General features: G+C 42.6%; 1 protein-coding gene across 1 annotated transcript; it reads right to left on the bottom strand.

The window, feature by feature from the left end:
• Positions 1 to 11,498: 11,498 nt before the first annotated feature.
• LOC141182850 (posterior protein-like) lies at positions 11,499 to 14,581 on the bottom strand. Its single transcript, XM_073660977.1, has one exon. The coding sequence runs from the start codon at positions 13,985 to 13,987 to the stop codon at positions 12,341 to 12,343; it is 1,647 nt and encodes a 548-aa protein (XP_073517078.1). The 5' UTR covers positions 13,988 to 14,581; the 3' UTR covers positions 11,499 to 12,340.
• Positions 14,582 to 16,729: the final 2,148 nt, after the last annotated feature.

Genomic DNA, 16,729 nt, shown 5'->3' with positions numbered 1-16,729 from the left:
CCTCTGGCCATCCTGAGAACAAATCAATACAGACCAACACATATTCCCATGATCCTGACTTTGGCAGCTGAATATAATCAATTTGCAGTCTCTGGAATGGATAGAGGGGCCGGGGGGGGTGTTTGGGTGGTGTTTTAACTACTCTACCCTGATTATGTGTAGCACATATCATGCACCCTTGTACCAGGTTTTCAATACAGGTGGAGAATCCTGGTGCCACCCAATGTTTCTGCATCACACTCATCACACCCGTTTTAGATTGGTGTGTCGGCCCATGTAGTATCTGGGCAGCTGCTGGGTACAGTGCCCTTGGAAGGCATCGTCGTGTCCCTTTCCCCCATACCCCATTTGCTTCATTCAGGCATGCTCCTTCCTTTAACCACTTATCAACCTCCTCCTTTTGAGCCTGAGCCTGCATTTGGGATAAGATGTCCTCCGACACAAAGGGGTTTTTAGGGGCACTTAACTGACGTACTGTTGACCCTTGTTGCGGCTTACAGGCTGCTGTTTTTGCCGCTGCATCTGCCATTGCGTTACCTCTGCTTACCTGGTCGGTGCGTCTGGTATGTGCTCTTACCTTTATGACAGCTACTTGTTTGGGTAGTTGTAGCGCATCAATTAACTGCTGGACCGCATCAGCATTCTTAATGGGGTGTCCTGCTGCCGTCAGGAAACCTCTTGACTTCCATATTGGACCAAAATCATGCGATATACCGAATGCGTACCTAGAATCTGTGTAAATGTTAACAATACTACCTTCCGCTAGTTTACAGGCCTCGGTTAGGGCCCTAAGTTCAGCTTCTTGAGCCGACTGGTGTGGGAGCCTTGGTTCTGCCTTGATTACTGCATTGAGGGAGACAACTGCATATCCAGTATGGAAAGTACCTGAATCGTCCTGGTGACGGGATCCATCTACAAAAAATTCAAAATCTGCATTTTGTAATTCATGTTCAAATACAGTAGGTAAACCTGCCGTTTCTTGTGCCATCATTTGTACACAGTCATGAGGAACTTCCTCTCTTGGATCTTCCTTAGAAAGCACAGTACCTGACTCCTCCTTTAGATCCGAGAGAGGTAACAAAGTTGCTGGATTCAGGGTAGTACACCTCTGTAAAGAAACATTGGGAGGCATTAACAGTGCACATTGTAACCTGAGATGACGTGCTGCTGAGAGGTGAGCGGGTTGCACTTGATTCAATATAGTGTAGACATCATGAGGTGTTAGCACGGTGAGCGGATGATCTAGAACAATGTCTGCGGATTTATGGAGTAATAGTCCAACAGCATGCAGAGCACGTACACAGGATGGTGCACCTCTGGCTACCGCATCTAATCTGCCACTAAAGTAGGCAACAGGTCTCTGATTATCACCGTGTGTTTGAGTTAAAACTCCTGCTGCATGTCCAGCTTGCTCATGAAGGTACAGAGTAAATGGGAGCTCATAATTAGGGGTACCCAAAGCTGGAGCGGCCAAAATACGTTTTTTGAGAGAATAAAAACAGTCTATTGCCTCTGATGTTAGTACAAAAGGTGTTGGAGTAAGACAGTCATAGAGGGGCTGCATTAAAACAGAGACGGCATGAATCCACTGTCTGCAATAGGAAACAAGTCCAAGAAAAGTTCTGAGGGCTGCAACATTAATGGGGACGGTGAATGCCTGTACTGCTTGTTTACGTGCATTTGTTAAATGACGAGCTCCTGGTGTAATGCAATGTCCCAAAAAGGTGACTGAAGATTTACAAAACTGAAGCTTATCTTTCGATGCCTTGCAGCCAGCGCGATAGAGAAACAACATAAGCGATATAGTTGCACTATGACATTGTTTCCTGGAGGGGGCACAAATGAGCAGGTCATCGACATATTGCAAAACAACGATATGTGGTTCTGACCATCCCTCCAGTATTTCCTGCAGACTTGCAGTGTACATTGTGGGTGAATTCTGGGCACCCTGTGGCAACACTGTCCATGTATATTGACTACCCTGGAATGTGAAAGCATACAAGTACTGGCAGTCAGGATGTAATGGTACACTGAAAAATGCATTTGCCAAATCGACCACTGAAAAGCAAAGAGAGTTAGAAGGTATCTGTGACAGAAGAGTATGCGGGTTGGGCACAACTGGTGTTAGAAGTTCTGTGGCTTTGTTAACCAACCGGAGGTCATGGACCATTCTATATGCGGCTGGTTGTCCTGGCACGCTCTTTTTCTTTACTGGGAACAGGGGAGTGTTGCAAGGGGACTGGGTTTTGACTAGGACTCCTCTCTGTAGTCATTTTTGGACTTGCTGGGCTATGGCATTCTCCTGAGCCGAGCTAAGGGGATACTGCCTCTGTTGAGGTAAGATTGCTCCTGATTTTAATTTCACCATTACTGGTTGAACTCTTAACCTACCAACATCTGTTTTGTCTGAGGCCCAAAAATCATGTGGCACAGCCTGCTCTAATATCAGGGGAAACTCATTTGTCTCTTCTATGCTGGCAATATCTAGTGACATCATTTTGCAAAGGGTACTTGGTTTTAAACCTGGGGTCATGGTGACAGTGCCATCGGGATGATACTCAATATGTGCTTGTAATTGGGACAACACATCATTTCCCAAAAGATTACATTGGCCTTGGGGCGATACCATGAGCTGGCTATGTACAGTAGCTCCTTGAATTTGCAGGGGAATTTTTTAGTGACAGGGAGCAGGACAGATGGGGAATTGAAGGGGGTGGCAATGACATGATGTGAAAAATCAGTGTCAGTATATGGCCAATCACCTTGCGTAATTACTGAATTGTCGGCCCCCGTATCTACTTGGAAATCGATTTCATGTCCCCCTGGTAGGTTCACCTGCACTATACAACTGGGAGTTGGGGGTAAGGAGATGAGAGGGTTCATGTGCAAGCTACCCTCATCCTATGGGGGCGTTGTTTGGTCGACTGGAGGACCCGTACTCTGAGCATTTGGATACGGGTTGGTCCTACAGTTCTTTCTAAAATGTCCTGGCTTTTTACATCCGTAACACAGTTTCTGTCCTCCTCCTTCAGTCCGTCCTCTGCCTCTGTTGTTTCTGGGGGTCGTCTCTACTATATGTACTCTGGCAGCTCTTTTTGCCTGCGCTATGTCATGCTGTGCCCCCTGAGCTATTCTAGCTAAATCTTCTGCCTTCACTGATCTCCAGTCCGGTCTACTTGCTTTTACCTTCTCTGCAATCTCTTTCTTTAGTCCATTCATGAAAGCACTTGCTAATACCCTCTCACTAGTCTTATTCCCGGGGTTGAACCCCATTTCTGACCAGGTTTTCTTTAGTGCATAGAAATAATCCTTAGGATCTTCCTCTTTCCCTTGCACTCTATCTTCTAGTGTAACTTGCTTTTCTGCTTGACTGTCTTGACATGCTTTTACCAACGCTGCTGCGAATTGGACTCCAGCTGCTGCATCATTAGATTCTGCATCTACGGGTCCGGTCCTATTGGCATACTGTTTTTTTGTCTCATCTATCAACCTATCATAGCGGGCTTCATCTGCCAATTTTCCCTTAATTACCCCCTGCAGATCTATTCTAGTGGCATGGTACGTATCCTGTATGGTGGTGATCATTCTAGCGAAACGCATAGGGGACTGGGATGGGTCTGGCAGCTGGGAGATCAGTGCCAACTGCTCTGAAGGACTCCATGGTCTATACATTAACATTGTACGAGCTTCCTGACCTGGAACCACTGCATCCCCCCCCTGCTGCTGCTGCTCCCGCTGCTCCTGGCACAACTACCGTTCTCATTGGGAATTGTCTAGCTGGGTGGGGTCTCGGTCCTCCACATGCCACAGAGATGTCTACTGTCAAGGGGTTCTGCTGTCCACATCTGGGGCAAACCCAACATTTAGGTTCCTGGGAATTCTGATACTGGGGTGGGGGTGACGTCGGGAGCGGACAGGGAGGAAAATCTGTCATTCCGGTTTTTGTCAGTCTGTAACGTCCGTCTCCTAATTCTTCAATCTTTCCTTCAAAATAAGAGCATGCATTCATCCATACATCCACTGTTCCTAACAGACCCTTATCTTTCAGCCATCCATGATAGGAGTTAAAGAAGGATTTCCATTTCTCTCCATTCATCTCTCCATTCTCATTCATTCCCGCTTTACACAATATTTTGTCAATTCCAATCAGTGCCTGTTTCCCTTCTCTGCGTACCACTAAGTCTTTGGCTATAATGCCTTCCTTGGCATTTTGGTTCCCCATTTTTTTCGGTTCTCCTCACCTAGAAGAGACTCCTCAGTCACTTAGACAATGGTCACTTAGACAATGGGCCACAAAGGTTTCTGAACCATTCCACTACTAGCCTCTCTAGGACTTATACGCCAGCCAGAAAAACAGACCAAAAACATCAATCCCGGGACACATCCACAACACAATCATTGGATCCATACTTTCATTCTTAAATTCTCCAAAGGATAGAAGGCAGGACTGTCAATTTATCTGAGGGATTTTACTGGTTCAAAGGGACCTGAGCCAGACAACAATCTGTTTAATTTAGCTGGGGAGCCGACTGCTCGGGGGTGAGGGAGTCTCTTCTATGCAGTGATCTAATTAGGTAGAATATAACAGTTATTCTTACCTCAGCACTGTATATATCACCAACAGAGAGCTTCACTCGTCCCATGTCTCGGACCGGTCGAGCACCCCTGGGTAGATTAACTCAAGGTCCCTGTTCGAAGCGCCAGCTGTCGTCACTGCATTCTTGGTCTTCTATCCTTTGGATTACGATATCGGAGAGAAGAAGACACAGGACAGGATGTTTGTGTCTAAACATACTCTAAACTTTATTACAAAACACAGGGCTAATATACACCCTGAAGGCAGGAAACGGATTTGCCATATATGGTTCGATTATACAGTTTAGCTGAACAAGCGAAAAAAGCTAGTTTCTGTATGCTTTAAAATATTTAATTAGACTTATCTGGTTAGCAAGGCCATTTTATCTTCTTGCAAGAACACATTATTGCTACAAGATGAAATATCTGGCCAGGGAGTACACTTTATCTTCTTAGCAAGGACACGCTATTGATACAAGAAGGAACATTTCAGCTTGCTGTTGTTTTTACCTAAAATAACTGTCAGACTTATATAGCATAGATGGGGCCTTTAAACTTGAGAGACTCCATCTTCTGCTATAACACCACCATAGTTGATTCTTCTTCTTAGGGCAAGGAGTCTTCTAACACATTCACTCATCATTTGCCAACATTTACTACAAAAAAAAAAAAAATTAACTTTTCAATAGCTTGATTTCTAATAGGACATTGAAGGAGGCATATAAAGAAAATACACATCAAATTATACATATGATCGTCACATCACACAAAAAATCATTTAGATCAACCAACAAACAATAACATAATTTGTGATAGAATATCCATGTTTACTAGGCTTTTTCTATAGGTTTCGCTTTGGAATCAAACAATCTTTCTTACTGTGCCCTCTTCTGCCGCAGTTCTCACATATTACAATTTCTTCTAATTCAATGGGAATTTGTACATTTGTGTCACATGATGCAATTTTGACACTGGCTAGTTCTTTTATAGTTAAACTCTGTACCTTTTTATATAGGTAACGGGTTACACAGCACATGTATACTTGAAAAAGCGATAAAATTACAGAAACAACAAGTAATATGACAATTGGGTGGATTAAATAATTCAGTATGCCATTTGCCGCATTTGAATGACCAAATATTACCTCCCACCAATAACCCTTGGCATTATTTTCTAACAGATGGGTAACTTCCTTTAGTTCATTTTGGTCATGATGCAATAGAATTGTGGCATTTGCCTTTTCTTGATTAAGCTTCATCAATAAATATTCATCCTTATTGAATTTTACCAACCATTCTCCAAGTTCTTTTCCCATTCCTAGGCTTAAGGCTTGCAAATTAACTGGAGTGTGATATTTCAGATCAACTGACAGATTAGCAATAGTAGGAATTGCGTAAACCCAGTTGGGTGTCTTGATTTCTGTAACCCCACTAAGAGTGCACCATGCTCCCCTGGTTACAGATGTCATTACAGAACAATGTTGTGTTGTTATAGATACATTGGTGGTATTTAGGAGGAAGAAACAAACTCTTTTATGCCCTAGATAGAAGATTGGTGCTTTGTCTTTTGAGATTGATTCCTCATCTAGAATACACGTGGATGAATTACTCCAGCATTTGTCTTCAACCAACCTAAACTGTCCTGGCGTACATAGAATATTATGATTCCTTTGTATGCAAAGTGAAATGTCAACCTGTTTCCATCTTCCATTTTTCCTAATCACTTGAGGATGTTCTAATCTCGGGTGTAGTAATGTAGAATCTCCAGTTAAAATACCAATTGAACTAACTCTATGCATGAGCTCTAAAGGTGACTTAGTATATGGAATAAATTAAGCATAGCATTTCTCAAAGTCATAGTTGCTGCACCCAACCCACGTGTTCACCCACCATTTAGAATGTGTAAAGCTCATGAGTTCAGGTAACACAGTAATGGCTTGAGACAACTATTTAAATGGCTATTGTCCATCATAAATGGACTGTACCGCTAACTTGATGTTAGTTGATAAGCCATTTGTCCTTGTGAACAGACTAGAGCCCAAGACATATTTCTACCTCTAGTCAGTGTATCTTCCATTAATTCTTTAAAGTGTTGGATAAAATCTTTCGCTAACCTGATATAAGTGTTTACATGATCTTGTTGTAAATTGTTAATTATATCATTGATTTTTCTTTGTACTTCAAAACCTTTCTTGCTATTGGTTGCTATATCTACAAGTTTTGTCCTTAAACTACTGATATCAGCTTCGTTAATTACACCCATACCTGTTCCTAATCCTCCCAACAGTGTGCTGAAAGTATCCCTTTGCCCTCTGTCATTCCTCAAATTAAATAGTTTATGATGGTGTTTTATCCGATTTTCTGCATTTTTAGTAGTAAACCACCGATATAGTGCACATACATGATTTAGCGTACATCCTGCACAAATTGGATAGTAGGTCTTTATCAACCATAGAGAGATATTAACTCGCCAAGTAACAAATGCATATTGAACGTCACTAGCAATGGTTTTAGTAGAATCTAGGTTGACCTGTAAAGGGTGGCCTTCTTCTAAGTACATTGTCCGTTGATTGCTGTCAGATTCATTGGACACGCATGGTTTGATATGATCTGGAGCGGCATCAATAATGTGCATCTCACCTATTTCTATTTCTGGTGTTCCACATGCCCAATAACCAACCATTTCCCTATAGGATTTATATGGTTTAGATAGGGAACCAATTATATAATTTTGCCCTTGCTGAACTGACATCTCAACCTCTGTGGAATCTCCAATGCACGCCTTACGATATGTTAAGGTGATCCTTTTTGGCCTGAACATTGGGTGTATATTATTATGCCAATATATTCCACATACAAACAAATATTCTCCTTCTTTTAAGTTGTCACTAAAGGACCCATAATCTATCCCCTTTTGCTCATTTTTGTTGGGTAACTTAGACTCCTCCCCCAACCAGTACCCAGTTTCATTTACATATACTGTAGCCATCATAAATGGTTGCAGTGATCTTGGATCTATATTTTGTACACCTTCCATATATGTTAACCTCTGGGTACTAGAACTGTGATTGACTCTCCCAAATGAAAAGACAACACTATACTGATTGCTGGGACCCTGATAATATCTCCCAGTTACCCTTTTACCCTCTGGTATCAGTCTCACTGTCCTACTTTTAACACCATTATTTTTATAGTTAGAATCTGCATCAATGTTTATGTCTGGGTGTGTAAATATTACGTTCCCATATTTCTCGTTAGGTAATATACCCTGATCGATATCTCCAGAGTGATCAATGTGAGTTGATTCCATAGCATTGATGATCCAAATTGACAACAAAACTGCTGCAATTCTAATATCCAGAATCCAGAAATTTCCATTTTTTAATTCACGCTTCATTTAGGATCCTGGAAAACAAGAACAAGAGCGGCATCAAATTCTTATCAGTTATATCCGTTTACACTGATCTGCATGAACCCACTTTTCTATATCCCTTCTCTTCATGCATTTGACGCTTTTCTTCTCTACTCGTTTAACTTTTACCACTTGTTCACTCAGCGTAACAGTTACCACATAAGGTCCTGTCCAATTTGCATCCCATGAAGATTTGGGTACAAAATTCTTTACCATCACCCTGTCACCTAGTTGTAATTTTATTGGTGGCTTGCCTGGTTCTTCCTTTGCCTTTGGAGCCATATTGGCAGCTGCAAAATTTAAATATTTTTGCACTTGGTCCTGTAACTGAATCAGGAATTTTTCCTTCTCTGCACTTTCTCTCATGGGAGTACTAAGTTTGGGATCCGCAGGATGGCAAAGGTTCATTACTCTACCAGTCATTAATTGATATGGGGTGATTGCAGTGCTCTTTGCATCCGTGCCCCGTATTGCCAGTAGAATTGCAGGCAGGTGACTGTCACGCTGTCTCTGTGTACTGGAGGTAGGGGGCCTAAGCTGACCCTAAGCTGGGGCCCTGACTAATCCCTCTACCTGGAGGTACTGTTAAAGGTACAGAGGTCCAGGCCCCCAGCGTAACCCCTACCTCCTGAGGATCCCTGCACCTAAGTAATCTAGTCCTGAGAAGGACCCCGATCACAACAAAAGGGGGCAGGTAATAATATGCCAACACTCAGTACTTAGACGAACGAGACAGTACAAGGGTAAAACCAAAACCACCTTGCATACAAAAACTACACAACCACAACAGAGGGAACACCAACGGGAAAGGAGATAAATGATAAAGCGAGGAAGGGAAAAACCACTCCAAATACACTTAGCTCTGAAACTCCAAATACCACGATAAGCTCTGTTAGTCTGCATGAAATGCTTTCACCGACAACTTCCCTAACAGATCAGCAGACATATGAAGGAATCTCACTACTGCAGCATTGATTGCAGCTGGGCGAGGCTGGACCTTGTCTAGCACAGAGAGAGAGAGTTAACTCCCTCACTGCCGAAAAGCACAAAACACCAAAAACTCAGCTGCGAGAAGTCAGGCTGTGCAATCGTGACGATCTTCGTGGCGACACAACCATGACAGTGACACAGCCAACTATTTCCGGATTGCAACACCATTTTCTTTAATCTCTCTTTTAAAGTCCGATTCATTCTTTCTACCATCCCAGATGATTGCGGATGATATGAGACATGAAACTTCTGTTCTACATTCAACATTTCACACATATTAGTCATGATTTTGCCGGTGAAATGTGTACCTCTGTCTGATTCAATGACTTTTGGGAATCCCCATCTTGAGAAAACTTCCCTCCATAATGCAGTTGCTGTTGCGGTAGCAGTGTCCTTCCTTATGGGCAAAGCTTCCACCCATTTGGAAAAAACATCAACTATCACTAGCAGGTACCGATAACCTCCTGGAGCACTTGGCAAGGGACCAACAAAGTCAATTTGTAATCTCTCCCATGGCCCCTCAGCCAAAGGCACCCTGGAAAGCACAGGTTTTTGTCCCCTTGGCCTACGGTTCATTTGGGCACAGATTAAACATTCTTGGATAAATTTCTGTAATACTAGTTTTCATGTTCTCCCACCAGTACTTGGTTTGAATAAACTTTAAAGTGTTGTCAACCCCCATGTGTCCTGTCAATCTATGGTTTTCTTTAGCAATATCCTTTTGGTACTGAGATGGCACTACAAATTTAGGGCCTTCTGAAGTCTCTCTCAGCAATAGCTCATCTTGCAGGATATATTTTTGGGGCTTATCTGATGATTTTTCCTTAATTTTGCATTTTATTTGATTTAAAACTGGGTCTTTATCCTGCTCTGCTGCCAAACAAGATGTAGGTGTTTTAACAACAGGTAAACACTCTAATTCAACCTCATCTTTGTCCTTGTCCTCAAAATCTTGTTCTTCCCAGGCTTGCTTTCCCTCTACATCATAGGAAGTCCACTTTTCTCCTATCATTGCTACCTCTTTGGCTAATTCATCTACCTTGTTATTACCAACTGTAATTTCGTCACTGCCCTTTTGATGTGCCTTCACCTTTATTATTGCCACTCTTCGTGGTTCTGCACTAGTCCTTTCCCAAATGTTTTTCAAAACTGAACCATGTACTAGTGTCTTACCTGATGCATCACTGAATCCTCTTGTGTGCCATAAAGGCATGTACTCAGTAAGTGATCTTGTGACATATGCACTATCAGAGAAAATTGTGATAGGCCCTGTACTGAAATGCAAAATTGCTTCCCTCACAGCTTCCAGTTCAGCTCTTTGCGCTGAGAATTTCCTTGGGCATTTAATGAGAATTTGTTAATTTGCTTGAGGACACCACAGGGCATAACCTGTGTAAAATTGTCCCTCTTCCCAATACCTTGTTCCATCCACCCAAATTTTTAGATCTTCTTTTCCTGTCATTAACCTAAACACTTCCTGTGTCTTGGTCATGTGTAACTCCCCGCAGTCATGTTTTTCCCCTTTGTATTGCATCAACTGTGGCAGGATGTAGTTAGTATCGTGAGTCACTGTGATGTTCCTAGGTGTTAAATGTACAAGCCATCTTGCTACCCTTTGAGAAGATACACCACTGAGTGTTCGCTCCAAGAGCATTTTGATAGGAGTGTGGGGTGTTTGGAGTATGATTTTAGAAAATCCTACTATGTACTCTGTGGATAGTATTGCCCAATGCACTGCCAACAGATTCCTAACACAATCATCAAATCCTATTTCCACAGGACTTAACAACCTTGATAGGTATCCGACTGGAACCCATTTTCCTTGCCTCTCCTGCAGCAATACAGCCGTAATTGCTATCACAGAGGCATGAACCTGTAATGCAAAAGGTAGATCTGGGTTTGGATTGCTCAGAGCAGGTGCTTGAGTGAGGCTGATTTTAAACCTGACAAAAGCTCCTTCATGCTCTTCCATCCATTCCAGTGGGTCAGCTTCTCCCTGATCACCTTTTAGGAGTTCATAGAGGGGTTTTGCTTTCTCAGCAAATCCCTCTATGAAATCTCTGGAAAATCCGACAAGTCCCAAGAACTGTCTCATTCCTGTTTTTGTGTTTGGCCTAGGCAACTTCCTAATAGTTTCACATTTGTTGGGGTCAGGAATTCTCCCCCCTTTTGAAACTATTACTCCCAAAAATGACACAGAATCTCTCATCAGCTGGGCTTTGTTAGGATTAAGTTTGAGGCCTGCCTTCTCAAGGAGTGTTAACAGCTCATTCAACAATGTGTAGTGCTGATCTTTTGTGTCAGTTTGGAGCAGAACGTCATCTACATACTGTACAATGCAATCAGGTTCTGAAAAAGATGACAAAATTTCAACCATGCACTTATGAAAGTAAGTAGAACTGGACCTGAATCTTTGTGGTAACCGACAAAATGTTAACTGTTTCCCTTGAAATGTAAATGCAAATTTGTATTGACAGTCAGGGTGTAAAGGAATGGAGAAATATCCATTTGAGATGTCTATTGATTAATACACAGTGGAGGAGGGTTTGAGTGCTGTCATCATGTCAGGCATTTTGGCAACCACATTAGTGACAGGAGGGGTACACTTATTTAAAGCTCTGTAGTCCAATGTCGGACGCCAACCATTTGGTTTCTTAACTGGCCATAGGGGTGCATTATTAGTGGATTGGCATTCCCTGATGACATTTTGAATCAGCAAATCATCCAGTATTCTCTTAATGTAGGGGACTGACTCTGGTGGTATTTTATACTGTCTTTGGGGTGGGGGATCAGGACCCTCTACCATTACTACCATGTTGGACACCTTGCCACATTGGGTTTTTGAATTTGCCCACACATTGTTATGTTGCCACAAGATGTCGGCCAATATTTCATCATCTGTTCTCAATATCATGGCTGGATCTAAAGATTGAGCACCTTTGATGGAATCAATACCATAATTGTCAGTTACCATTTTTAAATAGCCTTTATACCGTGATCCTCTCCACAACATCCAGTTGCATAAATCAAGAATAAGTCCATATTCCTTCATAATATCTGACCCAATAATGGTACCTTCATGTGTTGGTGAAAGATATAAGCCATACTCAACACATAGATTTCCCAGGTTTATTGTCACTGGTAAAGATTGTTCTGAAGATACTAACTGTCCTCCAAATCCTCTCAGAAAAATGTGTTTACCACCAGGGTCTTTAATCAAATCCAGATTAGTCAAACTGACAGCAGCCCCTGTATCCAGTAAAATGTTTGTACGATGGCCCCCTACCGTACCCTGAATAAGGGGTCTCCCGCCCTTGTCCCTGCTAAGCTGACTCACTAGGGACAACACTGGGGCGTGACATCCCTATTGTTTTACATAAGGATTTGTTGAAGGTGGGGTCTTTAATTCCTCTGGCTTTTCTGCCATTGCCTTCCCAATCTTCCTCAGTTCATCCAGAAGTGGGCCATATAATGTAACTTCAGGAAGACTATGCTCTCCATTCCTTGCAGTATTTGGTTCTTGTCTTTGCTTCCTATTATTAAAAGGTCTATTATTGATAACTCTTTTACTACTTCTACATTCTTTCATAGTGTGACCTGTGTAACCACATTTATAACATTTTCCAATAAATCTTACTTTGCCTTCATTTTTGACTACCTCTGATATCCTCTTTTGGGGCTTGTTGTCATGACTTGTATCCTGAATCCAATCCTTTAATATATTTACAAAGGCTTGATAGGAATTTGCGTTCCTCAAGGCAACCTTTGTTGGATAATCAACAAAGGTGCAGTTGTTAGCCATTGAATATAGAAAACGGCTATCATCAGGAGACATGTCAGGGCAGTTATAGGTAGAACGATATAATGTCAAACATTCACTGCAAAAAATAATAGGATCATCTCCTCTATTTAATTTTGCATTTTCTAAGGCATTAGTACCTCTCATATCTCGTCCCCCTATAACTCTCTTTAATTCCTCCACTCTGTCTCTAGCATTTCCCCAATTACATTCAAGATCTGCAGATAATCCTTTGTGAGCTCCTACAGGGGGCTGCAGTTTTTCACAAAGTTGAGATGGGAGCCATACCCGAAGTAAGGCACATGCAGCTCTATTACCCAGACTGTATTGTGTCACTACTGCCTCTAACTTATTGGAAAGACTAATGGCTGAGGCACTTGTATCAAACTTCCCTAATATCTGGCATAGATTTGTCTTATCCTGTATGGAGAGTGTTGTGGATTGGACTAAATTACTGCTGTTACTAAGCAAATTGTCTCTCCTTTGTCTGCTCCCTCCTGACTCAGGAGTAAAGAGAGAGGAACTACGATCTGGGTTATACTCAGGGTTATCAGCCGTGCACACAGGCTGCTCCTCCCCTCTTTTCCAATCTCTTTCCTCCTGATCAGCAGACTTGCACATTTGATTACAATAACTATGGTTATTCACTCTAGTACATTCTTGTGATTTCAAGGACATAATGCAATGTTCTTTTAGCTCCAATTTTACATTAGCATCATACAACTGGTTCCTAAGTATTGTCATATCATCATTATACTTCGCTTCTTTTCCTTCTAGCAAAGCAATACGCTGTTCCCTAAGTTTACATCTCTCCTTATACTCCTCCAGCTTATCTTCTAATTCACAATTTTGGTAATTCATATTGTCTACCTCATCCCTTAGATCTTCACACTCACAATTATGATCTTCAGCACTAGCAATAGCCAGACTGACTTCCTGTTCAATTTTGTCCACTTCACCTCTTAATTGAGCTTTCTCTGAATACCAGTGCAATTCCTTTTGTTCTGCAATTCCTTTCATTTTCAACAACATACACAAAACATTTGCTAACTTCTCTTTCTTTGCTTTCTTTTTCGACAATTTACTTTTGTTATCATTCTGCCCTTCACATTGTTTCATAAGGTCATTAAACTGATGTGTCAATGCATCATCTGCACAAGTACTGAACTGAGCAGAGGCATATTTTTCAATAAATTTACTGACTATTTCCATGTTAATTACTTCTAACTATTTTCACAGAAGACAACAAAAATAAACAAATCAGCTTTCCAAACAAAAATTACAAATTAACGAAACACAATACAGAAACCAGTGAATATCACTTCACTAAAACAGGGACACAGATTGAATATAATCTTTTCCCTCAGGCAATCACTGCCACAGTCTTGTCTCATGCACTTGATCAACTACAGATCCAAGATCCAGGCCAAGAGTGATCTCCTATTGAAGCATAAGGCTACTTCCCCTTAACATGAGATTTAGACTTTTAACCTCTACCTCACTTTCTTCTCAGAGATGTCTGGTTTTACCCTTTAGATCTTATGAGAACTTCAATCAACAGGGTGCTACCCTAACTTTACCGGCAACAATTCAACAAACAATCCACTAAACAAATAAGACAAACAGGCCTGAACCTAGGAGACATTAAAATACATAAGCAGTTACATAAAATAAACAGGATAAAAAAAGATAACTTACTATACGATCGCTGAAACGATTCAATATAGGTGGAGGAGTGGCTCCTCAGTTTGATTTGAGCGTTATCGAACGAGACCCGTTGCTTATAATCCTTATACCCCCCTGGAAATGAGTGGTTATGTATTTTCCATGGGTACTCTTATACCTAAGTGGAGATCTGTCTACACACCCCTTGTGGTGACATCATGTGGGCTGGTCTCCAGCCTGCACATTTTTATTAAAAATGCTAACGTCTGCGATAACTCATTGCTCGTTGATCGCAGAAGCTTGCAAACTATGCCATTTTTTCTGTTATGATTTTACCTGCATTTAGAGACCACACATTGCATAGCTGCAGTCTGTTATTCTGGTGTTTTCGCGCTACAGCTCCCTGATCTTGCTTACAATAATGAAAAATTATGTATACGTTTCTCGGCTGTCCCTGCCACTAAAAATATAGGTCCCATTATTGTCGGAAGTATGAAACTTACAATATTTCATACTTCGTTTTGGAAGTCGAAGTGTCTATAGATTTCTGTTTGAAGCTCGGGAAACAAGCTTTCCCAGTTACACGCAAATTATGGCAATCCTGCGTTTTAATCACCCCCTGCGTCATCCAGGTACAAGAGGCTCGCATTCTAAGTAGCTTGTAACACTTCTTGGCTGACAGCAGTTGGTTTAAGGCCTTACTCATGACTGTGTTAATTGGGGCTTTGTGCTAAGATTTTTATGGAGGCAGCTTTGTACTGACAAAAGGGAGAAATGGTCAATATCCATGTCAGGGAAATATGGAAGAATATTTTCCTGATACCAATATCTCCCTGACAAATAGCAATTGAACTTCTTGTGGCAATAATTAGTAAAACCTCTGAGATTTAAATATGGGACCAAGGAAGAGAAGGCGGCATTGTATGCTTATGATTTACTTTTATTCTTAGGTGATGCTCTGGGGTTTCTAGAGAGCACGATGGTGACTATCAATAGCTGACTTATTCCATCCATAGACCATACTAAGGACTAGGGGGCACTTATTACTGGTGGAAGAATGGCCATTCCGGCAAACAGGAAAGGGTTCTTTACAGTTAGAGCAGTCAGACTGTGGAAGGCTCTACCACAAGAGGTAGTAATGGCAAACACTAACAAATTTTAAAAAAGGGCTGGATAATTTCCTCAGTACATATAACATTGTGGGTTATAGATAATTTAGTGACAAAAAATGTATAATTGGTGGAGAAGGGTTGAACTTGATGGACCTAGGTTTTTTTTTTCAACCCATGTAACATCCCCATGTTTCTCTTTGGCGTCCTCCACCTCAGTACATTCAGAACTTATCTTTGAAAATCCACCAAAATGGGGATGGAAACCATAATGAAGAAAAAACTTTTCAAGGATCCATCTTAAACCCTTCAGCTGATAAAATGAACCCCATTGTAGCATTGGCGTCTCTGCCTCCTGCCGGGCAGAGACGGCGCTCCCCTCACTGTCGTGGTCCCGGTCCGGCGCCTTACTGCTGCTGCTGTGGCGCGCACCGCGCGCAGCTTCCCGGGCACAGTACTTAGGGTGCGCGCGCGCTTCCTTCCTCTTAAAGGGGCCGGGCGCCGTCCTAAAGAGTCCCCGGAGGACTTCCCCTTTATAAGGCACCTCCTCCAAAATGAAGGTGCCTGTGCAAGGTTGTTGTTTTGTGTGCTAACACTTTCTTCAGCCCTCAGGTCCCGCTGCGTCAGCCTTGCCCGCCAGTCTGTCTAACAATCCTGCCTGCCAGTCTATCAGCCGTGCCCGCCAGTCTGCTTATCTGGAGCACCTGCCAGTTACCTGCTGTGCCCGCCAGCCTGCCTACCTGGAGCACCTGCCAGTTACCTGACATGCCCTCCAATCTATCTACCTGGAGCACCTGCCAGTTACCTGCGTTGCCCGCCAGCTTGCCTGCCCCAAGCACCTGTCTGGCTATCTGCTGCACCCGCCTGCTTGCCTACCCGGAGCACCTGTCTGGCTATCAGCCATACCTGCCTGCTTATCTACCCGGATCACCCGCCAGCCTTCCTGCCGTGCTCATCCGCTGTACCGGTCAGCTCCTGTCATCTGACCCATGGGAGTCACCTGCTATCACACAAGGTCGGTCCTAGAGTGGCACCTGGTTCACCTGCCCGGTCCCTCCCTGGTTCACGGAGTCGACTAAGCCGCCGTGTGACTTGGGTCGGTCCGAGTAGGCACTTAGTTACGCCCCTCTGGTCCCTCCTTGCACCAAAGCACAGAGGTTCCACCACCCGGACCCGTAAC

Source organism: Phyllobates terribilis, unplaced genomic scaffold, assembly GCF_046119375.1.
Source record: "Phyllobates terribilis strain yellow unplaced genomic scaffold, ASM4611937v1 Scaffold_36__1_contigs__length_13169755, whole genome shotgun sequence".
NCBI lineage: Eukaryota > Metazoa > Chordata > Amphibia > Anura > Dendrobatidae > Phyllobates > Phyllobates terribilis.
Note: the sequence above shows the minus strand (reverse complement) of the source record. Positions and strands in the feature narration are given on the sequence as shown.